Raw genomic sequence first — 18703 nt, 5'->3', positions numbered from 1 at the left:
TTTGTTTGTTTGTTTTGGTTTTTTTTTTGTTGGTTTTTTTTGGGTTTTTTTTTAATTAAGTTTTGCAACCTGATATAATCAAATTCCAGTCTCCCCTGGAAATACAGATTTCCCCAGAACTGAATGGCACTGAACACACCATCCAGCTTTGTTTCCCCATACCTGGGCTAGGTTGGGAAGGCTCTGCCTCAGAGTCACTTCCTCCTCCAGTGGGAACTCTCTCCACCCTGTTGTTTATCACAGCATCATCTTCAGTCCTCTCTGTTGCAATGGTTCGCTGGATGTTCTGGTACCTAGATACATTCATAGAAAGGAACAAGATTTAGTTAACAGAAGTGCTTTCTGCTGCTTTCTACCTTAAAAATCAGCACTGTTTCTGAATGATTCCAATATTTTTATCTTCAGTGTACAACAGACAAAGAGCACAGCTGACTCTTCTCCTGCAGCTGGTGCAGCTGCTCACGCTTGGGCCAACCAGTACTCTGCCAACCTGGCATTTTTCAGTTACTAACAAATAGCCACAGAGGGTGCCAAAGTCAGGAATACTTAAACTTTATACACATATTTAGGCTATGTGTTTCTACTCTGAGGCTTCCCTTTAAAACATCTGGACACCTGGAACCTAAAACTAGAGGTGGATCATGGTTCTTCCTCTCATTTAGCCTTGTGAATGCATAACCCATGAAGTAAGGATCAACCCTGTGATGCGCTGAGTAACCTTCAGTCTTTCCTATTAAATTACTGGATGCACATCCTGAACCCTGAAACGGTAAAGGAGCCCAATCCTAAATACTTTACCTGACAAAGAACAAATAGCCTGGAATGTTTTAAATTCACACTACAGAAATCAAATTCTCCTTAACTTGTTCACTCATAGTGACAGATGAATCGGTGAACATGTTTTCTTTGATTCTACTGGCAAATTATGAATATGTCTTATGTGTATTATAAATGCATTTTATACAGAGAGAGAGAATGAAAAGGAAAAGAAAGCGTAAGGAGAAAGAAAGAACTAGAAAGAGAAAGAAAAGCTAGAAAACAGACTCTCTTTGTTATTTTAATTAGCTTTTATTCCATCCCAGTATTTTTAATCCTTCTTTCTTCATGGCATTTCAGTGTGTATTTGAAACAGGATGGCTTTTCTGCCTGCTTTTAATCTGATCCAGCATTGTTTGTCGCATTTTTCTTACACTCTTTTCTTGCCTCAGCTCAAGTTTCAACTTACAGATTTTACTCTCTCTTTCTTTATTTGTTAATGCACACTTTATTCCAAATTAGAAGTTACTCATGAATAAGTTCCTCAAAGTAACACAGGATCACTAAAGACAAGAATTAGGGTTTGGCTTTTTGATGTCTCAAAAGACATCATCTCCAGTAGCCCACTGCAGCCCAATCTTAGGCAAAAGGGCTGGAGATAATTAAGAAAAAATAATTAAAGTTTTAATAGATTTATACTAAACTTTCACAATGCTATGTGTCCACCTCCAGTACTCAAAGTCATTTTAAGCTACCTTTGGTGTATATTTTGATAGTTTAAGAAAACATACATGTTTACAAGGAAATTCTGATACCAGGTTTTGCAACAGCATGAATTTATTGCAGTTTTAAACCCTCTGTTTTAGACCTACATTTTACAGCTTTATTCACTTGACTGCAGGCAACTGAATGAACTTTCCATTCCAGTACTGAAGGAGTTTTACAACACCCACATGCAATAGAAAGGAAAGGAAAAACCAACCACAAAACCCCCCAAGTTCATATAATCAAGGGATATAAGCACACATATAGAAAACCCCTGTACCTTCAATTTAATTAGATGGTAGAAAATCCCCACTGGCAAACCTCAATGAGCAACACCAGCTGTATGCCAACAAAAGGCTATGCATTTCTTTTGCATCTCAATACTATAAAACTATGTTATATAAATGCCAAAAAATTCCAAAGTAATTGGAGAAAACACTGGAAGTGCAAAAGTTATGGGAATGCCTCTGGAAATTTCAGTCTCCTTTCAAAGTGATTTGTCAAAGAAATTGAGCTTAAAAAAAGAAATACCAGGCTGTGGCTGTCCTAACCATGATGGTTATAATTTCTTATGTTGATTATTATCTTTCAAACTAGTGCAAAGACAAGTCTAGACATACATATGCTGCAAAGCATCCTTTCAACAGAGCTTGAACAACAAGGGCTGTTATCTGGCCAACAAGCAAGCAAGTCAGGCAGTGCTGCAGAAAATGAGCAAGAGCCTTTAAAATTAGAAGTATGGATGTCTCTTTGGTACCAGTTTGCCCAACACCTGGATTCCAGTTTTGCATTCTCTGTATCCTCAAGTATGGCTCGTACAGCTAAAGGGAAGCCTGGAGCAGAGTAGGACTAGGTTTAGTCACAGCCATGGGGTTTTTTTCCAAGCTGAATTTCCAAAGCTTTGTGGTTTTGGCTGGGCTAGAAATACCAGCCTTCCTTGTAATATTTTGGTCTTTCCATTCCCTTCCACAAATTAAACCAGGAAGCCAAAAAAAAGTAAATTTATTTAAAAGAAAAGTCACCAAGCTTTTTCAAACTGTGGAGTGATGTTGAGTCCAAATTTTGTTTGAGGTTAGAGCAAAAGTTCAGGCTGCTGCTAATTCTGTCAGCAAGGTCTGTGTTTTTAATGCCTCACCTAAAATGATTCTCAGGTGCATTTGCTGAAAACCATTTCAAATCATTAAGTTTGAAACACAGTATTTCTGAAATGAGGGCTTAAAACAAAGTCCAATCCTCCACGGTGTTGATAATACCTAATGAAAAATAGGTTTCATGACATTCCTGAAATGTGGCGACACGACATATCTGAATTAGATTTAGGACTAGAATAACTTTAAAAAATATAACAGCCAGGTTAAAACTACAGAAATTATTTGCCACTGGGCAAATGCTCAGGAGATTCAGTATGAATCCCTTTAATTAGAATCTTAGAAAAAGTTCAAAGGTAACAATAGGAGATCTTTGTATTCAACTTCTCAAATCAATAGAGTTCCTTGGCAGAGAGGAGAGAATCACCAGATTTTTTCCCTAGTCCCAAGAAGCCATGACATTTCATGTTTAATAAACTGCAAAGTCTCCAATGGAACTTGTGTAAGCAGAGATTTGCCACTGCTGAAAACTCTCCATAGGTCTCCCTTTGTAACTGGACATATGAATAGTAAAAATGGAGAGATTCAAAGAATATCAGTCTTATTAACTCTCAATTCCCAGCCCAAACCAGTGATAATCAAGTAATAGCCATGACAGACAGATGGCCTACACGGCAACACTGAATAACATAAGGGAAGGAGGTCACAAAGACGATGCCTACCCTTCAGTTTCTGCTGGTTTAGTGATTTATCTGCATAAATTAACAGAATGGTAAATCACTCTTATAAGCACTTATTCCTTTCATGGTTGTTCTGCACTTACATGAGTTCAACCTCAAAAAAAAAAAAGAAAAAAAAAAGAAAAGAAAAAAAAAATTCTGTTGTTTCTCCACAAGAGCTTTCTGGTTTCTGTGGCAGATAACTTGCTTAAGCGGCGGCCAAATAGTCTGAGATTTGAAATGGCTAAAATCCCTCCTGAAGACCAATGGTAAATGACAGAGAAGTCATATAAATCCCTTGAAAGAATCTACATTAAACATTCATTTTCTTTAGGGTTTTTTGTTTGGTTGGTTGGTTTTGTGGTTTTTTTTAATATTAACATGGCAGCTTAAGGCTTTATGTACAAACCTAAAGTGAAAACAAATACCAAGCAGGTTCTCTCATTTCTGCAAGACATAACAGATGTTGTGAAATACTACTGAAAATAATGAATTCTGGTAAAAAAAGGATTACTCTTCAAGAGTGTGTTGATGGTGTCAGTTTAAGTCGGCCCAGTTCTCCCAGACTGCCTCATTCAGGGCACAGCAGCTCTCAAACTATTCAATATACTCTGAAAAGGGCACTTTTAAACTCTGACTCCTCTCAGCTGCAGGTTGTTCTCTTAGCAGAGAAGAAAAGGCCAAAAAACTTTTGTGGCATTTGACATGCTGTAATTAAAATATAATTCCAGTCTTCCTTATCCTTTCCTAGAAATGGCATCATTACAGTAAGCAGGGAATTAAAAAAAAACAAACCCAAACCCTCTTTTTATGGAAAAATGGAAGATTGGAACATTTTTGTCCAACTTTTTTTGACTGTTTATTTTTTTTTCTTTCTTCTTAAATTCAGTCTAAAAAGCAGGCATGAGAAGAAAATGATAAACAAATCTGTGTGTGGACTAGTCAAACAAAGCTAAAATATAAACGACATTAAGAGGTATCTCAGCCAGCTCAGAAAGAACTGACAGATTTACAGGGCCCAATGCAACACTAAGCAGACCTGTCTACCTCTAGAAATGTGCACAGTCCTATTAGAGCAGGGCTCTGCCCTGGAAAAGGAGACAGACTTTTCAACAGGCCTAATTAGCTTGGGTAGAAATGCCACATGGATACAGCAGCAATTCCAGTAGCAGTTAGGTCCAAAAAGCTTTGCAGCACAGCACTAGCTGCCGACCCATCAATACCACTCCCACAGTTAAGTAGAAAAGCTGACTCCATGTTTTTGAGGAATACTTCCTTCCCTTCTAGTAGTTATCTTAGAAAAGTTTTCCAAAAGCCTCCCCTTGCTGCTAGAAACGTTTTGCACCGTAATTCACCAAACAGCACTTTTCTTGTGGGCAGGTTTGAGCAGCAGACACCCACAGCAGGCACACCAGCAGGCTGCTAGTGAGCTGCAGGAGGGACAAGAACCTGGAAAAGGTGGGAGTCAGTGCGGTGCGCTGAAGAAGGAAGGGAGCTACTGGAGCAGTATGGAAAAAGGAGAGCACAGATGTCAAAGGAATTCAGGTGCAAATGCTCACCGGCGGTTCAGCTGCTCCATTTGCTGGATGGAGCCAGACCTGTGGATCCCATCTGGCGTTGCTGCGGCTGTGGGCCGCTGCCACGTGGTGGTGCGGTTGACATGATCCACGTAGAACACTCTCCCGTGGCTGTCTATCCGAGCTTCCCAATCTAGGGTTGGAAAAAAAGGAAGGGGTGATGCTGTCAGTGTGATGTCTTCCAGAAAACCTGTGTGTGGGAGGTATATACAGACACACACACATACACCGACAGGGTATATGCACAAGATACTATATATATATATATATATATATATATATTTAGATATATTTAGATATATTTAGATATATAGCCTACATGCAACACATATCATGTGTATATATTCAAAGTACACATTCAAGTGTATATATATATATATATTATTTCTTTGTCTATATATACATATATGCAATATATGCATATACAGAAACATTTTGTATACAGCACACAGGTAGGCCATGGAGTTCACTACCACAGCCCATGAAAAACTAGTAACACATAGGGGCTACATTTTTAAAAGGATGAGGTAATTTTTCAATTAGTGACAGTTTTCGGCTGGATTCACTGCAGGTCGGAGTAGCCACAAAGAACCGACCCTTACAAGATTACACCTGAGCTAATATGGCAAATCCCATATTTTCTTTTTTTGTTATGTTTCAGAACAAGCATGTTTATTGTCTCTCTCTTTTACAAAGAGGCTTCAAAGGACACCATACAGCAATTAAACGCTTCACTGAAAACTGATCACAGACTCTTGGACATACCTTAGACATCTCTCTAAACAGAGTCTTGCTCTCATGAATGCAAACTAGATGGAGAGTTTGCAGAATAATATTGAGCCTTCCATTATTATTGTTTCCTGCTACTGTTTATGTAGCAAAAAAAAAAAATCCCATGATTGAAAACTAAAAATTATTTGGTATATGATGGCTTGTGGAAAATGGTAATGTTGATAAAAAACCAGCATTTGTAACAGAAGAAATTCAGAAGTGAGTTAGCTAGCAAAGCCACGTATCAAACTGGTTGGAATGCATGGAGAAGTGGAATAAATTAGGCTTGCTAGTTTCACACTCCCACATGACCCATCAGCTGATGACATTTTTATGTAAATACATGCACATACTTTCTACATGAGTTTAGATGCAAACCTCACTTGCATTCACACACAAATCCACATATGGAGATTACCTTTGAGGGCAAACACTTCCTCATATTCCCATATTCTTACTATGATACCATCTCCCCTGACGAGTTCACTCCTCCTATGGTTTTCTATAATCAAATTCAGGATCATCTGAATTTCATACTTTATGTATTTAATTTCCTGTTTTCTAAGAGCAGGATGGAAGTTGCACCTCTTCCTACTGTATTTGGAAACTGATCTTTCATGACCAGTTCCCATCCTTTGAATGCTGTCCCTGGCTAAACCCATTTCCCATATTTGATCCCAGAAAAGTGTAGGCTGAAGTCCATGGCTAGCTGCCTCTGACAGCTGAATCTGACAGACCTTAAAAGGTGGGTACTGGGAGTCCTTGGAGAAATTTTCTGTAAGACTCCAAGACAAGAAGAGCCATAAGCACATGTATTACTTCTTTCAAAGCTGACTACAAGCACCACAGTCCTTAAAGACACAAACCCTATAGTCACACCATGGGTATACATGAAGCATCTCTCACTGTGAAAATCAATACATTATTTAAGGAGAGAACTCTCTCTTTCTCCTCCAGGTAAAGTTTCCCAAGGATGTGGTAGCTGTTCCAAGAACAAGATCACAGCTTTGTGAAAACCACGTCTAAAACATAAGACAGTGAAAAAAACACATCAAATACAACATATGCACATTGAGGTAAATCAGACTGACACATAAGGTGGGTTGAAGGCCAGAGCCCTGCTGAGTGTGCTGGCACTGATGGCAGGTGTACCACTGTGGGTGAGGAATGACCCTGCTGGAGCTATGCATTGTCTGCAATATCCTCAAGGAAATAACCATGACCAGATCAAAGATAAGATGATCCAGCTCACCATCAAGAGGATGTTCATTTTCCTTGATGTTTTCTGGCAAAGGACAAATCCTAGCCCTCACTCCACACTATTGTTGTACTTTGTAACAAGTTAAGAATGATACAGGTTGATGGAGAATTAGAAGCTTGTAGGCCATGCTGTAGAACCACACTCTAGACAGCCTAAAGAAGACACCAATTGGTCATATTGGTCTAAAGCCTGCTGATGGATGCTTAGCAAGAATAAATATATCAAGTTACACAGCTGAACAAGGTTTTATAATCCATCCCTGTGCACTACCAGTTCTACAGGCTATTTTGCACTGTCTAATTAAATACAACTTAAAGTTCCTAAGCTTCTAAGCATAATTGGAAACTTAGGAGTAAGGAAGTTTGTCCAGAACTTGGAGATCACAGTGAAAACATCAGGCCAGAGCGGATTATGACTTCAGGAAGGCTATCTCTGTCAGATGTGTCAGACATTCAGCAGCAGTATGTACAGACATGAACTACACCTGTCAGTGAGTGTTGCTTTAGTCACTGCTTTACAGGTATGTCCACCTGAAACCATGGGCTGACACTGGCATGCTAAAATATTAGAAACTGTGTGTCTCATGCTCCTTGCAATAGCATTTCCAGTCAGCTGAGTAACTCTTTTTTTGGTCACCTGGGAAGGCTGTCAGAAGGTGGCAGGTACAACTTTAGTTGTACACAGGTAGCAGGTCCCTCCCTCCCTCCCTCCCTCCCAACACAAATCACTGAAGCTCCCTGAATATGTGTCCTGGGGTGACTTTATGATACTGGTATCCCCAATCGTCTGGTTTATGTTATATATTAAGTTCTGCACCTTTAAGACTGGCTTTGAGAGCAAGAGAGGGGGAAGAAGAAGCGCGCAGTTTGTGTTAAGGAAAAACATCACTCCCCCACATCTCGCTCCTGGACTGTGGTGTCTGCAGCACGGACAGACAGCGGGACAGAGCTTCTCTCTGGCTTTTAGTTAGTTTTAGCTAGCTGAGGCAGAAGAGTTCCCTGGACCTTTGTTTTTTTTTCCAATTTTCTTGGATCTGTGCAAGCCTGCTCTGGACTGAACACCCAGCCAAACCCTGGGAGCTCACGCCTGTGGCCCACTGGGGCCTGGGCCTCGGCACTTTCCAGCGCCGGAGGGACTGATAAGAACCTGAGTGGGCCAAGCTACACCACATGAAAAGGACTTTTCTTCCTAGACTTGTCATCCCATCGAACAGTGAGAAGTTTTATTATTTAATATTACTCAATTTCTATTAAATAAACAGATTTTTCCACTTCTCTCCAAGGAATTTTTTTTTTTTTTTTTTTTCCCGGACCAGTTAGTAGAGAGGGGCATTTCCCTGGAGAAATCCCCATTTAGAGTTTTCCTTCCTAATTTGCCCTAAACTAGGACAATATGATACAAGATTTATGGACAGATGGATAGATACCTGCACAGTGAGACAAACAGACTGACTGAACAGGCAGGCATAACTCTGCTTCCAAGATGTGCTTAAGTCCCTTCATGCTACTTCAGGGCAAAGATGATCCAGGAAGCAGCCAAATTTCCTCAGGGTCTTTTGCTAAGTTTTCCAGGTAGAATAAGACTGCCACTACTACAAAGACTAACCTCTAACCTTCACAGCAAGAGCATGCTAGAGCATGGGCTAGGGATGTGACAGTACTGGTTCTGTTCTCCAATGATCCCCCTCCATCAGCCAAGTCATATTTCAAAGCAGCCTCTGAAACTGCTCTGATTTTTATCTGAAGATGCAGCTTTTTCTGGTAGGACCATCAGGGCAAAGAAAATTCATTGTCTTTTCCTCTTCAAGCTCAGCCACACCTTCAGCAAAGAGCAGCTCTGAACTGGGCACATGTATTTTTCTTGGCTTCAGTTCTGTAGTTTCCAAACACAGGCATAATAAGGGGTGACTGGCAATGCCATCATGAGGCCGTGCAAACACTGTTAATCTTGTATCAGACCTAGCATTCAGACTGGTCATTATGAAACTCCTACATAAATAACGAATCTGTTCAACTTTAATTTCCTAAATAAAACTGTCTGAAATTAAATTTCCTCCCTGAGACCAGCTGTTGTGGGGTTATGATGAAATCAAGCTATTCAGAAAACTATTCAGAAGAGAAAGAAGACTGTCCAGAAGATTCTCCATGACCTAAATAAAATCAGTCAATGCAGAACTTGGAGCACTGGCAGATTACCTTCACCTCTACTTGTAACGGAAGCTAACACTGCACATGAGAAGTAAGCCAGGTTTGATCATATAATTTGGGTTTAAAATATAAAGTTTTTTCCTTTCACATGATTGAAAAACTATTTCTCTAGAATTACAAGTTATTAAAGGCACTGCAATAGTGATACTGAATTTAAGCAGAAGAAAAATTTCTAGATAAGGCTATGGTTTTCATTTTGAAATTATCATAAAATTCCATGGAGACTTTTTGGAAACCAGTTTCCTAAGTGATTTTTTTCAATTCAATTTTTTTCCCACTCAAAATTAATTTAGTACATATATTCCTATTAAGATCAATATATTTAAGCCCACAGTGTCAGCCTTTATTGTAAAGATGGTGTTATATGCTAATGCTGAAACAAAATCCTACGAAGGGATATCACTATTGTACTTTATCATCACATATTGCATTTCCTTATACCCTGTTGTGAAAACTCTTGAGAAAACCAATAGTAGAAATACCTCCCTTTTGAGGATAACTATAAGAAAGAGCAAAAATGTATTAAATTGGTTATGGAAGAATTTGAAAGAGATTCACAGTATATTCTGTTTACCTGAGCTGGTGTTGGTGTGCTATCATTAAGTCATCTAATAGGGAATGTGCCTGATCCACAAAGTCTTGTGGTAAGAGTGGGAGGAAAAGAAATATTTCCCTGTTGCAGAGGTAACCATTCCCATTTCATCATTCACTGGCAAGCCACAGTGGGACTCTAATAAGACTTCATTGGGCTAAAGGCATTTGAATCATTCATGCTACTGTGCGGCTGACGCCAGCATCGGGGCTATTTTCAGCTCAGGGAATTCTGACAGCATGGTTGGCAAATGATGAATTATTTGTCAAGGGCACCATAGGCCAAATAAGTGTGTTCCCGTCTTGGGCTTTGAAGAAAATAGAGCGCTTTGTTTATACGCCTGGTTGTTTTTGTGAGGCACTGCACATTTCAGGCTGTGAAATCCTGTGCTCAATTGAAAGGTGATCAGCCGCAGGTTGCAGGGCATAGAGTGCGCTCTGCTGGGCACCGAACGCCAGTGCAAGAAGCAGGGTAATCCTCCGGGAATCCATAAAGGAAAGGCGACAGAGACAAGTAAAAACAACTCCAGCAGTTGCTTTGGTGGTAAAAGTCCCGTATTATAAGGCTGCTAATAGATCATACTATTTAAAACCCTCACATTTTTATTCAATGCAAGTGTAGATGCCACTACAGTCCACAATGAACATAAAATTCACTGATTATCAAATCTAAGGACAGTGTAACAAGACCACTGTACATGAGCTGCCTTTTCCCAACTTCTGCTGGTTTGGTTCAGATTTGGACCTGTCTGTCCCAGGAGCATCCTCAGTGTGAAAAGGCTGCTGCTGGATCCGCAGGCAGACTTGACAGACCACAGTGACTGCCATCCCAAACCATCTTTGAAGTTGGTTACAGAAAACCTGGAGACAAACACTACAGAAAAATCAGACTTCTTTGCTGATACACCACCCAGAAAGCCTTATAGTCAGGCTTCCAGAAAAACTGACAGATCCAAATCATTCAAGTCTGAACAAATTGACTGGAAAAAGGGATTATTTTCATTTCAGGAAAGAAGATGGACCAAGACAGAGAGGGAGGTTATGAAGCTTGTCTAAAACAACATGACAACACTTGAAGTAAGGATCAAATAAAGGAAACAAAAGGGCATATTGCTTGGGTTCTGGAGAATGTATATACAGAACAGACAGGGCTCTTCAGAAAGACATACTGACCTCTACACTGAGTTAACAGGAAAAGCTGAAAAAATGCAGTAAAATAAAAAAAACTAAAGCTTACTTGGTGGAAGAGGCTCATCGATAGTTGGGTAGTGATGATGGTCAGGCCTCAGAGAAGGAAGCTGGCTGACTGGCTGAGAATTATGGAGTAAAGGACAATCACCTATGGACAAGATATTCAAGACATTGACAGTCATTCACTGTTTTTACAATGTGGTTCAAAAAATGTGCTACTGTAAAACAAGTGATTATTTTAAAAATAGGTTAACCTGGTGTACTAGCATCTCTGGGTATTCCTATTTCAGGCACTATTTTAATAGCAACTCATATGGCAAAGAAGTATTAAAATAATGCAGTCAAGTCTCTTGAGTCACCACTAAACTGTTATGGGCCAGATTCTGGACTCACAGACACACAAGTGTAAGCGATAGAAGAATCAGGCTTGATCTCTGAGAAAAACTGCTCATGTACAACTAAACTCAAGCTTCTGCAGCAACTGGCAGGAACATGCAAAATCCTGGTTCCAACTTTTAATTCATTCCATCAGTGGAATACAAGGCTAAAAGCTGCCTTGGATCTTTCTCTCCTTTTCAAAAAGATCAATGGCTGCCTATGTAGACTGTAATGGCAGGATTTTGCAGTCCCTGCAAAGCAGAAGCTCATCCCCTTCCATGGGTATGTTTCAAAATTCAAAGAGTCCATCTTGGGTTGAAGAAGGGACAATGAGAGAAGGACCAGAAACAGGTAGGAGACAGGTGGTAGAAGAGAAGGACAAAAGATAGTGAGATATAGTCAGGATCTGAGATAAAGGAAGACCTGGGAGAGAAGAGGGAAAGATGAAGAAGAAGAAAAAGAAGAAGAAGAAGGAGGAGGAGGAGAAGGAGAAGAAGAAGAAGAAGAAGAAAAAGAAGAGAAAGAAGAAAAAGAAGAAAGAGAGTAATACAGGATAAGTTTTTAAACATTAGCATTGTATATATGTTCATATATAGAGTCACAGAATGGCTTGGGTTGGAACAGACCTTAAAGACCATCTAGTTCCAATTGCCCTGCCATATTTAAATTTGAAATAAATGAAACCTAAGTAAATGTCTAAACTCACGTTCTGTTGAGAGGAATAAGTAACTTAAGATCGAGTCAGTTTATAGAGTCCTTTAAAAAACTAAGAAGTTCTAGGAGAGATGAAAATGCATTCCTCATCTTAGACTTAACATGCTAAAACTTCACAGGTTCCAGAACAAAGATTCCTTCTTGGCTTGTCTTTAAAATCTTAGAAAACAGGACTATTTATCTAACTAATGGACACATTTTCATAGTGTGTAGTAACAGATTTTGACTATAACTTCCGGCATGGCTTGTTAATACAGATAGACTCTGAATTGCATAAATATAATATTTACATGCATCAGAAAGATGTACCCTATGGAAAAAAATATATTAAGCTGAATGGTTCTGGTGATTTGGAGAATGCTAAACCAAACTCACCATGTACTGGCTGGTTTAGCTCTCTTTAATATTAGAATCTTAGCAGCCTAAGAATGAACATTTTCTAAAAAACCCCAAACATATACCAATCAAATGTAAGAACAAATTACAGAATAATTAAATATGTTTTTTTCTTAAAAAAAACAGCAGCTAGAAAGCAGAAATCAATTTTGTATAAAACTGTAAAAAACCTCACACCACTCAAAATGAGAAAAATCACTTAGAAATACTCCCCTCTAGGTGCTCTGATGATACCGTTTGGCCTGGTAAATGCCTTCATTAAAACACTTGTGTATAGGCGTATCTCACAGATGTATCTGCTGCATGTTTTGAACAGACAGCAGAGTTACATAAATTTATGACTCAGTGCTAAAAGTCCATCCCTCGCAGCCTTAACAATTGTGCTGTTACTACAGGTGTTGTAGCACCAACTACCAGGTCACCCATCTATGTTTCTTTACTTACCTCACCACAATTGACTCTCCCCTAGTCAAGATAGTTACGCCAAGCCAGCGGAAGCATGGTAGCGTCAGTCACCTGGAGTGGGTGGAGGTGACCACATCTACTGTGTTTGTAACAGCTGCCAAGCCATGAAGCACCGTGCACATTGACTGAGGCACCCCCAGTGACACCGAGGGAGTGCTAAGAGCTGGGCTGCCTTTCAGACACACACTCAGCTAAACAAGGCAAAGCCACCACGGACACTGCAGTGCCCTTTATGGAGGCTCAAGTCTTGGTGCTGTACTGAATCCATATGCAGAAGACACCCTGTCCCGCCACATCCCCTCTCAAAAAGCTTACACAGTTCAAAACAACCACCAAGTCTGTACTTATGGTCTCACACATACACAAGCTCGTGTCCCCTTAGCTGTACTTGCATGTAAATGCTGTTCACAAGCAAAGGCTCTCGTCTGCAAGGAAGGAAGAAGGGTTTCTATGCTTGTGTGCTTCTGAAAATTTAATTATTTGTGCTAGATTCTGCTCTACAGGCTCAATAATTCCCTAGTCTCAGCTGTCTACAAAGTATTTACACAGACTGGTGCGTAAGGACACCCTTACACCTGATTTTCTGCAGAGGTAGGGTCTGTGGCAAAGGAAGGTGTGAGTAAATAAATTGGGAACGGAGAAGGAAAACATAGAGGAATGCTTTAATTTGAGTTCCTCAGCGATACCAGGAAAGGTTATCCATTTGCTGCCATTTTAATTTGGTGTCACTTATAGGGGGAGACAGATGACTCAGAATTAGGGAATGCAAAGACGACCTCTTGACCTTGCTGCATAACTCCTGAGCTGCAGCTGAGTCCTCTACTCTTCAGCTGGAAAAAAATGATACACTAGCTGAAGAAGAGAGGAGTGATCAACTCCCCTTCTTCATGTAACTGCAGAGAACATGAAAAGTTACCAGAGTGAGGGACTTAAAGTAACTGTGAAGGAATTGGAAAAAATAGTACCTAAATTACATAGACAAAAAAAAAATAAATTTGAAGGATTTTCTATCTCTAGGGAAGGATAGGGAGATGAGAATTTTATTTAATATAGTTAAATTTCCAAAGTATCTAAGAAAAAATATAAATCTCTGTTGAGTTGCCCTATGATCTGTGACATCTGAGGTACATTTGTTTGACACTTGGGGAACTGGAACAAATGGGGCTTGAAAACTGTGTTTGTAAGAGCTTATGATTATGTACAGCTAAAAAACATTTACAGAAACTGACCCAGACCTTTATGTGGTGTAAATCAGCATATCTGCCCTTTGACAAGCACGAGCTGGTCCTCTCACTATCAGACACATGGCAGCACATCAGATATGTGATATGGAAAAATCCCAGGAAAAAAGGAATGAGTTGGTGGATGTGATAATGCTGATCTGCCACATAACTACAGTAGCTGATCTTGATTCTATAATGATGCATGTATATCTACAGTAATTCATACAAATGGATCCCTACCTGATTCAGTTGGCTTTGCTGAGATTTTTAAGGACAGGCTCAATTATCCAACCCTCCCTGATATTTGGCCCAGCTCACAGCCCCCGAGTTAGTAAGAAATAAACCGTGAGCTATCTGAAACCTCAATTATCTGATGCCTTCTGTGACATCTAGATAATCAGGGTTGCCCAGCACATCAGTTCTCAGGATCTAACCTTCTCTTCTGCTGCTTGGACCTGCTACTGGGGTGTCTAGACCCTCTGTGGCTCTCTGTGGATTCCCACCATGAGCTACTAGTTCATCTGGCCACTGGGAGGAGCCATCCACTTGCTCCCTGTCCAGCTCAGGGCTCTGCACTGAATCTGGCACTGACTCAAAAGCACTGTTCTCCTCCTCATCATCATCCTGTGAGGAAAAGACTGTGCTCTCAGAAATCTTTGCGCTGTCAACGGAGGAGAAGCGCGTATGGCTGGAGAAACGATTGTTACTGTCGTAGCAGGAGGTGCTGTAGCACGAAGTGCTGTAGCAGGAGGTGCTGTAGCAGGAGGTGCTGTAGCAAGAGGGGCTGTAGCAAGAGGTGTCGCACGCCTCACATTCATTGTCACCATTGGGCCTGGAGCTTGACTCGCTCTCACTCCCTGTCCTGGGAGGTTCTCCATCCAACAGCCCATCATTCAAGTCAGAGAGCTGCTCATCCAAGGTCCCAGGAGGCACCGTGCTCTGGCTGAAGTTCTCTTCAGCCTCGTTTTCCAGAGGAGGCTCTACTGCCATGGTCTCACTCTCACTGACCACCTCCTTATCCAGCACTTCCTTGACAGTAGACTCCTCATCGTTCTCCCTGCCATTACCGCCATCTTGCTCTTCTTCTCCATCGCTGCTCATCTGTGCCGAGGGCAGGCTGTGGAGCAGGTTGTGTATCCGTATGTAGTGTGTGCGAGGGGTCTCTGGCTCACCACAAGCTGAAGCTATGACTGTCTCAAGTTCAGACACAGGCAGGGAGCATGGCCTGTTTTTCCTCTTTGCTGTGGTCCTCAGTTGTAGCTTGTTGTCTTCCTCCTCCTGAGCTGAAGCCCCTTCTTCTTCTTCTTCCTGACTCTTCTCTAGGTCTTTGCCAGCATGCACATCTGCACTCACCTCATCAATATCTACTGTTTCTATGCTGGTCAAGACTCCACCATCTCCCTGAACACCAGAATTGACTTTGTTATTTTCCCTAACTTCGGGCTCAGGAGGAGACATGCAAGCCAGCAGATCCGACTGCTCCATGAGGTCCGTAGCACTCAAAGAAGGCAGCGCTTCTCCTGGGATGGATTCCAAGGGCTCAGGAACTGGCACCGCATCAACCTCCCCATCTCCTGCTAGCTCTTCATTTAAGCTGTTCTGGTTGACTTCCCCGGGTGGTTTGACAGCCCCTGGGCTATCGACACTGTTCACACTGTATCCATTTAGCTGTTCTGGAGCTGCACTTTCTGAGGTCACTGTGCTGATGCATGGAGGCTCACCGAGGCTTTCCTCTGTGGGGTTGTTCACAGGGCTTTCCGGGAGGTCAGCTGACTCAGGATCTGCACTAATGGAGACCTCTTCATCATCTGCATGAGACAGGAAAAGGAATTACTTACTCTTTAAACAAGAAGTGTTGATTGAACCAGAGGGTTGGCTGTGGGGGCACAAGCATCCACAGCAATCTGAGAAAATTAAAAGCATAAATTACAGTGTGAAATGAGTGGGCAACTGAACAACTATCAAGAAGTGCTGGGGTTTTTTTGCTAGGCAGTCTTTGTACAGTGGTTTTAATCATGGGTTTACTTGTGGTGGTAATCTGCATAACCAGCACCCTCCCTGCCTCCTTGCAGCATTACCTGAAGGTAACACCTTCTTGAAACTTCTCTTTGAGCCAAACCAGCATCAGAGGAAATACTATGGGAAAATGATGGAAATATTATGGGAATCAAGGAAGTCTTCCCTGAGATTTTAATGACATTCTTCTTGTCACACTGAAGCTGGCAAGACTCCACAACAGAGAATGTAAAAAAATGTTTGCCACCCCTGAAAGGCGAAAACTTCCCCCAAAATATCCCTTGACGTGATCCTCATCTGTTCCACCTCCTCTCACATGTCAAACAACCTGTGCTCTTTCATGCCATCCAAATAGTCAAGGTTTTCCAGCAAGTGAAATGCAACGATTGCCAGCCACTCATGCAGCTGCTGTTGGCTTGACAAATTGTAGCACAGAGGGCAGAGAGCCCCTGAGGCAGAGTCCCTGAGAAATACTGTTGAGACTGTGACACGAAAACCAAGGTTCAACCTTAGACCATCATGACAGCCACTTCCAAATAATTAATAAATAAATAAATAAATACAAGAGAACATGAACCAAAACCAAACCAAAAGGGAGGGAAAGAAGTGGAATGTATTTTTTGCTTTACTTTTTTATTAAAAATAATGAAATTTAGAAATTTTCTAATCATCTTTGCTATTACATTATCCATTTTTACATATGAAGTGCTCAAATGCAGGTGACTCTACAAATAACAGCCCATATAGCACTTTCACTAGGGAAGGTGATAGAGAAGCAGATGAGACTTTAGTTTTCCACTCTCTTCTCTCCCAGTGATGTGGTGGAGTATTTGGAAGAATAACAGCCAAGAAAAGAGGAATATGAGACACCAGTAGCTCTGCCCTAAGGGGAAAGAGGGAAGAAATTGTGATTACTGATGCATCCTGTGATGCACTTCCCCAGAGCAGCCAGGAAATTAATGTAAATTTCTGAAGTGAAAGAACGAAAGAATGCAAACAAAATAAAAAAAATAAATCAAGAAATCTAGATAAATGACGGGTTAAGACTGAGAATTACCTGGATGGATGGAAGAAGTTATCTCAAATCGGAACTGCAGCTGGCCACTGACATGATCTGTAGGAAGTCTGCGACCCAGAGTGTAGCTTACAACCCTGTCCCTGAAAGAAAACAAATATTGTCACAATACTCTGTAACCTACTCTATGACTACTGTGCATAGATAAATCTGCTGTGTCCTATAAAAATACATAATAAAATACATAAAGACTATTCATCCCAGCCATGAGGGCATGTTGACTTGCATACAAGAGAACGAATGGCAGAGGAGAGGACAATGTCTTCAATTACAATGGAACAGCTGAGTAAGTGAGTAAGACAGGCTGCTGGGATACACGAGCACATATGTATAAATATAGAGAGAATGGTGGGAATGAAACTTCTGCAGTATGGGTATGAAAATAGCGACACGGGAAGCAAACAACTCCCACTTCAGCTATTGTAACAAGACTTTGTTTCCCTGTAGATCTGACCATCTATCTTTTTGTAGAACCTTGCATTTCTGTATTTTCTTCCCTTCACCGTGTCCATAAAATTCAGCTTTCCTGTTCTTGTTTACAAAACCCTGTGCAGGCCAGTCCCCGCAAACCACCTTCTCTCTCTAAACTGGCTGACTGCTCTTCATCTCTTTCCACCCCTCTTACCTCTATGAAGCTGAAATATCAGGAGAACACCTTCCTGACAAGGTTGATCAATGACTCCATTCTGTCCTTGTGCAGGTCCCTCCCTTTGCCACACTTCATCCACCCCTCAGAACAGAATGAAACTACAGAAGAGATTAACTTCCCAGCTGCCCACAAAGAGGCTGAATCAATCTTTGCAAAGCATTTCTTGAGTGTAACGGGTTCACTAAATAGTAATACATCTTTTGAAAGAAACATTGTTCATTTCCAGTTGGGCCAAATATACTTGCTAACATAGTTTCACATGCATCAGAAACTCATATAAATGAGACAACCTCAAGATTTGTGTATGACCTCACTGAGCTTGTGTGCATACTTCACACTGAGCTTGCCTGAGATTTAAACGCCACTATGGTATTAAAACTGAGCCAGATCTAGTGCAGGTTGGAGGCACTGCTCTTGGCAAAGTACATCCTTAGATAGACAGTGTTTACAACAAGGAAGTAAAATAGGAAGTTATAATCAAAAGATGATGAGAAATCTTCTCATACAGAGGAAAGCCAGTGATACCAGTTACAGGGTTCTACCTTCCACAAGCTGTTCTTATCCATCTGGTTTCTAAAAAGCTACTCTATCTCCTCTACTTGAGAAACAGGGAGGTAGCTTAGTCCCTTCTGGTAGATTCAGCTGTCAGTATCACAGCCAGTTTCTGAACCAGCTGTTCAAAAACACTTCCAACAAGCTCATCTTCCCGCTGTTCTGCTGAATTGAGATCCAATTACCAGAAATGCCTTCTTGGAAACTGCATTGCGTATGCTTTCCTCAGAAGATTACTCTTTTTCTCTCTTGCTGGTCAAGGTCTGAACATTACAGGCTTAGAGCCAACTTTTTGGCTTTTTCTGATTA

General features: G+C 40.9%; 1 protein-coding gene across 5 annotated transcripts in view; it reads right to left on the bottom strand.

Annotated features, from left to right (window-relative positions):
* Nucleotides 1-18703, bottom strand: part of HECW1 (HECT, C2 and WW domain containing E3 ubiquitin protein ligase 1) — a 250224-nt gene that overhangs the window by 54955 nt on the left and 176566 nt on the right. For 3 of the 5 annotated variants that reach the window (XM_005533197.3, XM_088060628.1, XM_088060632.1), the window contains 5 exons: nt 17176-17276; nt 14537-15910; nt 10973-11074; nt 4888-5038; nt 163-293 (listed from right to left, as the gene is read on the bottom strand). In XM_005533197.3, the coding sequence (XP_005533254.2) occupies nt 163-293; nt 4888-5038; nt 10973-11074; nt 14537-15910; nt 17176-17276 (1859 nt within the window). The remainder of the gene's footprint in view (nt 1-162; nt 294-4887; nt 5039-10972; nt 11075-14536; nt 15911-17175; nt 17277-18703) is intronic. The other 2 variants (XM_088060634.1, XM_088060639.1) reach the window with 2 other exon arrangements.

Source organism: Pseudopodoces humilis, chromosome 1 (assembly GCF_049639895.1).
Source record: "Pseudopodoces humilis isolate 2021_Gansu_Grassland_sample_001 chromosome 1, ASM4963989v1, whole genome shotgun sequence".
Taxonomy (NCBI): Eukaryota; Metazoa; Chordata; class Aves; order Passeriformes; family Paridae; genus Pseudopodoces; species Pseudopodoces humilis.
This window is presented reverse-complemented; position numbering and strand designations above follow the sequence as displayed.